At 40.9% G+C, this 12,140-nt stretch overlaps 1 protein-coding gene across 2 annotated transcripts in view; it reads right to left on the reverse strand.

Moving 5' to 3' along the window:
• The window catches only part of LOC126400957 (mitogen-activated protein kinase kinase kinase 7-like), a 22,556-nt gene extending 14,579 nt beyond the window's left edge, over positions 1 to 7,977 (reverse strand). The window contains exons 1-5 of one of the 2 annotated variants that reach the window (XM_050061971.1): positions 7,524 to 7,974; positions 5,278 to 5,388; positions 1,898 to 1,963; positions 1,087 to 1,132; positions 786 to 924 (exon numbers count right to left, since the gene is read on the reverse strand). In XM_050061971.1, coding sequence (XP_049917928.1) covers positions 786 to 924; positions 1,087 to 1,132; positions 1,898 to 1,963; positions 5,278 to 5,388; positions 7,524 to 7,589 — 428 coding nt within the window. In that variant the 5' untranslated portion in view covers positions 7,590 to 7,974. Of the gene's footprint in view, positions 1 to 785; positions 925 to 1,086; positions 1,133 to 1,897; positions 1,964 to 5,277; positions 5,389 to 7,523 lie in introns of both variants that reach the window. The other variant, XM_050061972.1, reaches the window with a different exon arrangement.
• Positions 7,978 to 12,140: the final 4,163 nt, after the last annotated feature.

The following is a 12,140-nucleotide window of genomic DNA, read 5'->3' on the forward strand; positions in this document are numbered from 1 at the left end:
ATTTATAGCGTGATGGGATGACAGCACAATGATGTGTGTGGTCCTGCGCTTTCATGTGATATGCGTGGCATTTCTGTGCGAGCCTGCGTTTGCGAGTAATCCATCCAAGAATAATGTGTGTGCAGAGCTGTATGAAAGCTCTGTTATACATCAATTTATTGTAACTTTATCAATTTTTTCGCTGTGAAAACATTGGACTACTGACAAGTGCTTGGTCTTGTCGGAAAGCTACAATTCCGCTGTTTCGCATGATATGTGTGGCTTCTCTATGACGCACAGTCGCGGAGAAAATCCACAGAGAAGAACGGGTGTGAATTTGGACGCACTATGCGTCGTTCGGGCCCATAGTCTAAACTTCTCAGTTTCAACATTTTATTGAGAACATTTAGGGACAGTGCTGCACGTTAATGTTTGTCTACACATTTTTTTTGTCGCCATTGTTGCTGAGTCTGAGGGGCGAGTCATGCGCTCGCTCCGCCTCCACCTCAGGTACCGAAATTTGGCACCGATTCATTTTAAGTGAATTGGTACTCGGTAGTACCGACGTGAATCAGTACCAAGTACAAAACGTACCGAGTTTCGGTACCCAACCCTACATTCCAGTGCATACCAGTGATATCTGGATCATCTCGAGTTATTAGTGCAGTCACACATAATTGTGACCACATAATCTTTTCATTTGAGGTGTCTTTTAAAGCTTCCTGTGACTTGTGATCATCACCGTGTTTTCTCACAAAAACTCTGAGCTGTGTAACGTGTATGCGCTTGATCATAAAGAGACTCACTTTGGCGGTTTGAGGTCCCGATGAATTAAGGCCTTTGGCTTCATAGCATGCAGATAGGCAACTCCCTGGGCACACTGCAGACACCAGCTCATGGCATGGGATGCTGTGTAGTGGGGCTGTGGGTCTGCACTGTGCAGGACTGATGGATGAAGTGAAAAACAAAAAGGGGTTACTGAGATAAAAAACATGTATTGTTATTCTGGGCAACAACTATTCAGCCTATGGTGTGACAAAATTGTAGCTTATGTTGTTGATCATGATATTCAGTCAACGTGAATCAACTAGACACAATATGACTTACGGTTATATAAAGAGCCACATTCTGCATACTCCATGACCAGACATACCTGAGAACACAAATCATGGTAAATGGACTGCACTTACATAGCGCCTTTGTGGTCTTCTGACCACTCAAAGCGCTTACACACTGTCACATTCACCCATTCAAACACTGGTGGCTGAGGCTATCATACAAGGTGCCACCTGCTGCTCAGTAACCATTCACAAGCTCTCACACACCGATGGAACAGCCATCGGGAGCAATTTGGGGTTCAGTATCTTGCCCAAGGATGCTTCAGGATGCGGACTGGAGGAGCCGGGGATCGTACCACCACTCTTCTCTGTAGTGGACAACCCACTCTACCTCTGAACCACAGCCGCCATCATGTTATCTTAGCAGTGAAAGCATGACACTGAGGCATGGGTCATCTGTAACATACTCTAAGCTCAGCTACATTATGATGGGCATAAACCCACATCGCAGCTGCTGCTCCACAGCCACCATGTGTGGTTTACATAAATGATTGGAGGCTCCAGTCAGTGTGTTCTCACTTCCCTTTCAGAGTTCTAACCTCGCTGTCAAGTGAGGAAGCGCCTGACAGCATTATAAAGGGACAAACATTTGGAGTTGGAGAAATATATGTATGCAAAGTTTCATGTTCCAAAAGTGTTCTAAATTGGGACGGCTCTGAAACTTATGTTATCTAAAACCCTGGTGATGAGCTCTGAGGTTCATTCAGGAAGTGATTTGTCCTTTATCACACATCAGAAGAGAAGGCCACTGATATGTCAGGCAATACATGAGCTATTGGTGTTGAGTGTTGTATACTCACTGGATTGTCACAGGAGCCATAAAGCTTAACAATGTTGGGGTGATTCACTCGGGAGAGCTGGCGGAGCTGTGCACAGATAAAAAAATACATATTACCACATACACATGAATCCATATATTAATCCCTGTCTGTCTGTGTGTGTGTGTGTATTACACTGACCCATATTAAGTATACATTTCTGCATATATTGAACATGTATTATGGATTTTAATGATATTTAGGGGTACAGCAGTGCCAGGGCCCAATGATCCCTGTAGGAGCAAGGAACCTTTTGTTTTGTAAAGATTTCTCAAGAAACAACAAAATATCTAGAATTCTGCTGCTCGTCTTCTCACACACTCCCACACCATGACCACATCACCGCCGTCCTTCATAACCTCCACTGCCTCCCTATCCCCCAGGTTTTCCACTTCAAACTCCTCCCCATCACCTATAAAGCCCTCAATAACCTGGCTCCACTCTACCTGTCCGAGCTCCGGCACACTCCCTCCCTCACTATCAGCTCTGCTGTTGCACCTTGGGGGACAGGGCCTTCACCATTGCTGCTCCCACCATCTGGAATTCTCTCGCTAAAGACCTCAGAGACTCCCCCTCACTCCCCACATTCAAGAAATCCCTCAAAACACACCTCTTCAAAACTGCCTACAACCTCTAATAAACTGTGTTCTTCTCCCTCTCTCTTCCTTGGGGATTGGACATATCCATCTCCAATTTGGTCAGCAAAGTCTCAAGAGCTTCAAGATGCCAAAATGCGTGTGTGTTTTGGTTGCAAGGCGGGCAGTTTGGATGTTTGGGAATGAATACAAGGCCACTTTGACCGGTGTCCCACCAGTACCCCCAGTGTGCGAGAATGTGCAAGGGCCCATTCAACGCTGCTCGCAACACCAGCTGAAACTTATAACTGTAATAACTGTATTCTGACCTTTATCCAAAAACCAAGCTCCAGTATTTGTGAACTAACAAATAGGATGTGTGTGTGTATGTGTGTGTGTGTGTATGTGTATGTGTATGTGTGTGTGTGTGTCTCTAGACATTTGGGCTGTAAAGTTCTGGTCAGCTGGTCGATTATTTAGTCAATATGTTCTTGTCCGACCAAATTCTCATTGGTGAGACAATGGCTGGTGTTACTTTACTAAGGTCGTGTGTCCACCAAAGGGTTATTTACCCAGATGAAAAACAACAGCTGTTGTTGTTCAGCACTTGTATTTGTCCTCTATGATGATTAGGTCTCTGCTGTGTTTGTCCCACCCCTTCTCTGCTGTGATTGGACGGCTGGTGACAGTGAAGCATGCAGTATTTTAAAAGTTAAACATTTTTCAACTTTCAACTTTAAACAGAAAACAGATAAACAGTCACAGAAGACATTCGGTGTCTGATTTATCACTATGGATTTATTGTACCAGGTCTTTAAAAAGACACTGCAGTGGAAGGCTGGATCACAAAGCTTCTAAAAAGGATACGATCACACGGGAGTCCTCATTGGAGCTGCATGATGGCTAATGTTAGCTTCTGGGCTAAAAATAGTAAGTGTCTCCCTCTCGTGCAGCGTTACAGAGATATTTAACGTTATGTTGTCTGTGACATTGTCAACTCCAGAGTTAACTTGGACTCACTTAAAGGAGCTATATGTAAGAAATCTAAAGCAAATAGTCATAAAATCCTCCTAATATGTCACAGAGACTAAGGAATAATGTTCATATAACATACTGATCTCACCGACAACAATAGTACAGCCAGAATATTCGCATTTAAAAAAAAATGTTACGGACCGCAAATCATGTTTATGTTTTGAATTTGTGTTTTGGCCTGTTGCGCCACCCACCGCCGTCTACCAGTCACGACAGTCAGTAGAGTCTCAGCATCAGTTACAGTTACGACTGAGCTACAGCAGCACGGCAAGCAGCATTAGCAGTGTCCCGGTACATAGCATTAGCAGCCGGCTCCTCCTCAGCTGTATCCCGGCAGCAGCGTTAGCAGCAGAGAAGCCGGACTTGCTCGAACGGTCCGCTGGAAAACCGATGCCACAGCAGCCGCCCATGGGCAAACAAATCAGTCTCCAGCGAATCTACCTCAAATCTGTAGGGGAGGGGGGGCGGACACGACTCGCGGCAGTATTTTGAATTTGAGTACAGTAACCGTTTTGGCCACATTCTTACATACAGCGCCTTTAATCAGCTCAGGTGGAAAAGTGTTAAATGTGCGCGTTTTTGGGGCGATCACATTAAAATTTCACTCTTTTATTTATTCATTGTGACAGGAAAAAAACTCTTTGGTAGACACACAACGCTAGCAGGTAGAGCGCACTCAATGCACTGTGGCTGATTTAGTTCATCTAAAGATAACCCAGGCAGATTTTTTCCCCTCATCGACCAATCTATTGTTAGATGAGTCGGTACAATTTCAGTCGACCAGGATTTTCTGTGGTTGATTACAGCCCTGCTAGACTTAAGTGTGATAACATTCATGACCTAGGGGTGGGACATGGAATATGTAATTTTATATCACATCATTAATATATACAGTACTGTGAAAATGTTTAAAGCACTTGAGAAAATATGCCTTAAGTATGGATACTTAAAAAAAATGCTTCTAATAGTTTTTATTCATTAATTAACAGATGAGATAGTTCCTCAGTTAAATCAAAATTTTGCCAGTTTCATAAAGACAAAGTTCTTTTATGGCTGCTTGTGTGTAACATTTAACTTTGGCTTTTTCTAAAAAGGGAAAACATGTGTTTGTATTCCTAAAACTAAAGCAATACAATTTAGAATTGTTTTGTTATTGGTCATTAATGTCAGATTTTACAACAACACTAACATCGAATAAAGAAAAAATAGGATATTAAACTTAGTGAGAACTAACTTTATGTTAGTCTTATTAAGAAAGAAAAAAGATTCCCGCACACTGTTGCCAAACTTGCAAAATATTTAATGGGACAAGGCAGCTACGTTTTGGTCATTACAACCTTCGTCAGGCTGAGTTGAAACATTGAGTACAAGGCAGACTTAATTGATATACAACTCAACAGGAGTAACCGATCACAGGCCAAGTAATCAGCATCACAAGCTGTGTGTGATTGGAAACAATCAACAATCGATTCTTATTAAGAAGTAAGATTTTAAGATGGTTGGGATTATGAATATTCCAGCTCTAAGCAGTCCCTGTTAAATGGCCACACCTGAAACCCAACCCTCTCCAGTTATCAAACTCATGGAGACTTGTGCTCCAACCAGTTACCATCGTTCTCAAGAGGTTAAGACAACACAGCTATCCCCAGTAAAGCTGCTTGGGATCTTTGAAGAATACCACATAACGGAAGTTCAAGGCTGGCTGTAGGTTTGATGCTGCACAGAGCAGACAACACAAGGTGTTCACATTACCTCAACAAGGAAAGCGTTCCTTTCATTCTCACTCTCAATGGTCTTGATTGCTACATCCTTTCCTTTCCATACAGCCTTGAAGACAACTCCAAATGTCCCTCTGCCGACAGCCTGAAGAAAGACAACATAACACTCTGATTATTTTCAGTGTTGATTAGTCTTTCACCTATTTTCTTGGTTGTTTGGTCTACATGATGTGCTCAAATGTCTTGTTTTGTCTAGAACCCAAATAGTTTACTCTCACAGAGGAGTAAAGAAACCTGAAATATTCACATTTAAGAAGATGGAATTTTTGTTTGGTCACCCCTGGTCAAAGTTTCATTTGCTTTGAATAGTTAGGTGAAAGGAAGATTACCTGATCTCCAAAAGGCATAAAGTTAAAGATGAAACATTTCTTCAAGTTTTTAAGCAAGATTACTTTTTCATTTAATTTCTTAACAGTTTCAAAACAACAAAAAAGGAAAAGGGCCTAAAGATTCTTGGGCCGTCTTGCATGCACTGCTCTTTTCAGCTCTATCCACAGATTTTTAACAATGTTTAGGTCGGGGGACTGTGAGGGCCATGGCAAAACCTTCAGCTTGTGCCTCTTGGGGTAGTCCATTGTGGATTTCGAGGTGTATTTAGGATCACTGTCCTGTTGTAGAAGCCATCCTCTCTTCATCTTCAGCTTTTTTACAGATGGTGTGATGTCTGCTTCCAGAATGTGCCGGACTTTAATCGAATCCATTCTTCCCTCTACCTGTGAAATGTTCCCTGTGCCACTGGCTGCAACACAAGCCCAAAGCATGATCCATCCACTCCAGTGTTTAACAGTTGGACAGGTGTTCTTTTCATGAATTTCTGCATCCTTTTTTCTCCAAACATACCTTTGCTCATTGCATCCAAAAAGTTCTATTTTAACTTCATCAGTCCACAGGACTTGTTTCCACAAAGCATCAGGCTTGTTCAGATGTTCCTTTGCAAATGTCTGACGTTGAATTTTGTGGTGAGGACACAGGAAAGGTTTTCTTCTGATGACTCTTCCATGACAGTCATATTTGTACAGGTGTCACTGCACAGTACAACAGTGCAACACCACTCCACAGTCTGAGGAATCTTCCTGCAGGTCTTTTGCAGTCAAACGGGGGTTTTGAATTGCCTTTCTATCAATCCCACAAGCAGCTCTTTTGGAAAGTTTTCTTGGTCTTCCAGACCTCAACTTGACCTCCACAGTTCCTGTTAACTGTCATTTCTTAATTACATTATGAACTGAGGGAACAGCTACCTGAAAACACTTTGCTATCTTCTTATAGTCTTCTCCTGCTTTGTGGGCATCAGTTATTTTAGTTTTCAGAGTGCTAGGCAGCTGTTTAGAGGAGCCCATGGCTGCTGATTGTTGGAACAAGGTTTCAGGAGTCAGAATATTCATAAATCTTTGATGTTTGCATCACCTGACCTTTCCTAATGATGACTGTGAACAAGCCATAGTCCTATCAAGAGCTCAAATATCTTGGGGTGCCAAAACTGTTGCATGGTGCTCCTCTCCTTTTTCAATCTAAAATTGTACAAAACAAAAATAATACACTAATCTTGCTTAAAATGTCGAATAGCATGTTCCATTTTTAACTTCATGTCTTTTGGAGATCAGTTAATCTTTTACTGCAATAGTTGGCAACTAATCGATTAATCGTATCAGTTATAATCCTCCAGCTCAGGACAGCAGGATGAGGAGGAGCAGGGGGGTTAACAGGGGTCCCATGGCTTTTTACCCTGAACCCCACAAGCAGGTTAATGTGGCCATGGCAGACAGCACATATCCCCCTCAACATCAGGAGGAGGCTTTTACACGCTCTCACTTTATGTATCTTAAAAGCATTAACTGTATTTTTACCACCCCTGCACTTTTACAAGTGACTACAGTTGAGTTTAACCAGCTCACATTGTACTACTAACTCTTCCCTTTCACAGTGTGAGGCCTTGCTCTGGTTGTTCAGGGTTTTGTCAGCAGCAGATGCTGTCATGTTTGATGGTTTGCTCAGACCTCAGTGTATTAATCTCTCGCTGGATTTAACACTAAAGTAAGCGGTAACGTTACAGTAATGGCAGCAGACTAACGATAGCCTGTGTCTGTCCTCAGCCCTGCTCATGAACAGAAACAATACGTGCTTGTATTTTATCTCCCAGTACGGAACATTTCTCCCTCAGTAATGCAGAGCTAACGTTAATGTCCTCTGTTCTGCTGAGCTGTTGTTGGTCAGTAAGTTTACCGCTTCAACTTGGATGTCCTCATACTGGATGTCCTCAAACAGACACACAGCCGGAGTCTCCACCATCGCGGCACAGCGGCGACACTCGTCCACGCAGGCCGACGGTGCTGGAGTTCAAACCCGAGTCTTCTGCTGTGGTTATCGGGACAAAGTGATACGTTGCGATGTTTGTTGGCTCCTGTTGCTGTGAATTCAGGAAGTGGGCACCAGCAGCTCGCGCAGCGCTGTTGCCTAATAAAACATATGTGGGCCGGGCGCTAGTGAACGTCCCACCGCACAGAGCGGAAGAAAGCAACAGAAAATCGGGGCATTTCTGACACGTTAAACCGTGACGGGCTATTTAAAGACGACCGAACAGACCGCAGCTGAAACCCGTTAACCAAGTGTATCAAGTCTTCATTTTATAATGAGATTGACGCATTTATGATCAAAGCGCTCTGCTGAGGCTGGGTCTTGAATGCAGCCTTATTTTGTTTCTGCGCGCACGAGAGCCTCCACAAGGGGCGACAAACAGTATTTCCATGGCTAACACACACACACACACACACACACACACACACACACACACACACACACACACACACACACTCTCTCGCTTCTTACACAGTGCTGGCCTTGTCATAGGCAGTTCAGGCGAACGCTAAGGGTGTCGTCATGCATGGGGGGCGAAAGGGAAGAAGAAAGAAGAGAAAATGAAATGCTTATCTTTTAGATTTTTTACTAATACCATAACTACTATTATTACTATTGTTACATAAAGCCACAACAACATAATTACATAGCAAAGCCTGCTAAGCCTATCCCCCCGCCCCCCCAACTTTGTTACACTATACCTGCTCTCCAGGGGGCGTGGGCGAGTTATCAGACGTGACGTGAGCCCTGAAACACGCTGTATCGTTATCATGGCAAAACGACAGAAGCTCTCTGGAGCCCACTCAACTACCACTACACCACTGAGAGGAGTGGGTGTGGAGATACAGAACGTGAAAAAACAACAGATAAAAATAAAGAATACAGCAGGAAGAGAGCTTTAACTGTTTGCTCTAAGCAGCCGGTGGCCTCCATAGATATATATTTATATATATATATATATATATATATATATATATATATATATAGGCCTATATATCTATGGGTGGCCTCAGCCGACAGCTGACTGAAGTTGCATTGATTTTCATTGCGCAGCGTTCAAGCTCTCTTCAGTAAAAATGAGCACTGCGCGAAGGTAAATTATAACGTTCTCGTGATGTGTTCATAGTAATGTTGTAAAATGTAGCTTTTGGTGAGAGACTTGAATAAATACAGCTGTTTGAAAGACAAATTTGTTGACGTTTTCACAGCAATGTAAAATAGATATTAGGGAGGGAAATATGACGTATCATATATTTGCTTATTTTTTAAATATGTTTTTAACGTGAAAGACGGTTCAATTCAATTCAATTCAATTTTATTTATAAAGCCCANAGCAACTGAGGAGGGATCCCTCTTCCAGGACGGACAGACGTGCAATAGATGTCGTACAGAACAGATCAACATAATAAATAAATATGTATATATGTATGTACGGTTATGTCTAACGTTGTTTCATAAATGTTTATTATTGACTTTGGGCTCATTCAAAGGTAGTGTAATGAAGGACTGAATGACTTTAAAACTGTTCATGTGTTGTGTTTTTTATAGTGTAGATTTCTGTGTTCCCCTGGAACAAAAGAAGAATAAATAACAACAACAAAAAAACAGAAGAAACACCGATAGGAAAACATCAGTGTCGGCTACTGGTGAAATTGTTATTTTAAAGATCGCTATCAGTATCAGCCCAGAAATTCAAAATCAGTGCATCTCTAGTTCAATTAGAAAGTTAATTTGTATATTTTATTATTATTTTAGAATTACATATACTATTTTATTGTTTATTTTTCCTGAATGAGCTAATTTAGCTTAACAAGTTAATCCTTTTTTTAAATTAAGCATTGATTTGTATGATTATCATAACACACATACAACATGTTACTGACAGCAAATTAGCACATACTTTTATCTTATGTTTTACCTAGCTAGGTTGTTTATTTTGTTTATTTACTTTTTGCCAATAAACGTATAGTACTTAGACTGTTGAGCTGCAGCAAACAGCAGGATTGCAAGAAAAGCTTGCTGGCTTGCACACTGAAAAATAGGACCAAATGTAGTGGAACATCCTGGTATTTTTGGCATACTGCATTTGACATACTATGTTTTGGGACATACTAAATCTTTTTCTACTACCATACTACTGTATATAGTATGGGTACTGGAATGCACAGTATGTCACACCTGCAAACAAGTGACAGCTTGACAGTTGGTTGACAGACGGATGACAGTGCATTTAAGTAAGTGATGACCAGTCAAATAGTAATATTAGGAATATTAACAGTTTAAGTGAACAAAATAATCATAAAAATTACTGACTATTAAAATAACAATGACAAAGAAGTGCACATGTAATTTCAGTGTTTAGTTATGATAGTATTTGAGAATCTACAGTGTATGCAGTTATATTACAAAATAACAGCAGAGCTCTCCAGTTTGCTCTCCTTCTCTTGTTTCAGTGAACAGTTTTGCTTTATCTCCAAGGTAACAAATATATGAGGGAGAGGGTCAGGGTGTAATGTTATGAGACAGTGGTATGTCCACTGTATGCACACTGCATGCAACAGTACATACTTTTTAAGGGCAGCTGCAGTACATGCTAAAAGTAAAGCATGTGATTCAAAACACACCCTTGGTCTTTTTATGTTAGGAAGATATTCACAAATGCTTTTCCTTTATTTTATTATTACCATTTATTACAATATTAATGAAAGCATTCACAGATGGAAACTGTGTATTTGCAGATCAGTTTTATATTTGCAAAATGTTTTTGTGAGTTTGCAAATATATTTTTTGTAATTGTGGAAATTGTTTGATACTATACAGATTACACATTTACACATGGACTGTTGAATAATATTGAGGGAAATCCATCTCCATAGCCTACTAAATATACCAAACATTAGACTGGCAGAATGTTGACAACCAGTACTGGCGCTCCCCAAGGCTGTGTCAGCTCACCACTGTTATTCACCAAATGACAGGAAAAAAACATCAGTAGATTTATCATTGTTCCCACTTTTATTAACTGAAGAAATTTCAGTAACATTTAGGGAGCTTGACATAGGTGGCATTAATTGTTGCCAGCGGCACAGATAGAACAAGCATTGTACGTTTTATATACATTAAATCAAAGAATCCAAATATCCCACATGGTTTAGAAACTCGTTCTCACCACAGAACACATTCTGGACAGATTTGTGCCTGTATGGAATCATTCTCCCCTCAGTAAGAAGCATCACAATCCTCTGAGGTCTTGGAATAAAAATGTCATGTTATGATGTAAATGGCTCCCAGATAATGGAACATATGAGTTAAGTGTCAGTTTCAACCAAAGAGGCCATTCAACTCCAAAGGCCACATTCGCTACACAGACAGATGGATACGGGCAGTCCTACAGCTGGGGTAGGCAGTTTTATTTCAGCGTTATTGGGCAAAACTTTGAACATATTGTAATTCAAGTGGTGTGAGAGAAAACTGCTCCTACTCTTGGCTCTGTTTACAGGATTTAGAAAATCTGTGATGGGAGACTTTGTCCATGAAGATGCACTTGCTCGTCCCTTCAGATGGTGAAAGCCTGATTCAGTGGTGAAGAATCCTGCAGAAGAAGTTGTTATTCCAGCACTGGCAACAATTGCCTACACTGCAAAGCAACCCAATAAAGGAAGATGAACTGATGAAAAAGAGAGTCTTAAAGAGAGCCCGACAATGAACGAAATAAATCATGTCAATATCAGCAAAGCATTTCAGAGGTGGAGAGAAAATTTTCCAGTATTCTTCCTACTCCAGCGATAGTAGTGCTCAAAACTGACCCAGGTGCCTTCTGTTCAAATGCAGAACATTACACTCATTCTTAAAATAAGCAGTAACACAAATATGATACCCCTTTCTATATTTCATTGAGTGCCCTGTCTGCAGCTGAATAAACACACTCATTCCTCAGCTTTTTCACCAAACCCACTCCAGCCCATAAGTGAGTAAGACACATGGACAAGCTACAGCTGCCGGGGAACAAGCTTTGTTTGTTATGGGACTTCTTATAAATAATACTCCTGTGACTTCATCATTTCACCCATATCACACTTAACTATTTACCCGTATCAAGTGATAATACTGATCCTCGGTTAGAGAAGAACAATTCTAATCATCTGTTTATAGGGAATCCAATCCACACCAAATACAAAATTTGCCATGTAAAAAATTGTCATCAAAGATTAAATGCTTAGAATGGCTGGAGTAGAGTGTGACAGCCAGCAACAAACAGAGATGAAACTGTAAGAACTTTAATATCAACAGTTAATAAATCATCCATTTTTCATCACCGTACATCAATCATCAATAACTGTTTGAGATGATGAACTTTCAGATTTGTTTACATTCGTAAAGGAGTTCACGAATGAACTAGAGGTGTGCAAACTTGGGCAAATATACAGGGGATATTATAACACTATAATTTATTACATATTCTATCTGAGAGCACATACAGTGTCT

Source organism: Epinephelus moara, chromosome 14 (genome assembly GCF_006386435.1).
Source record: "Epinephelus moara isolate mb chromosome 14, YSFRI_EMoa_1.0, whole genome shotgun sequence".
Lineage (NCBI taxonomy): Eukaryota > Metazoa > Chordata > Actinopteri > Perciformes > Serranidae > Epinephelus > Epinephelus moara.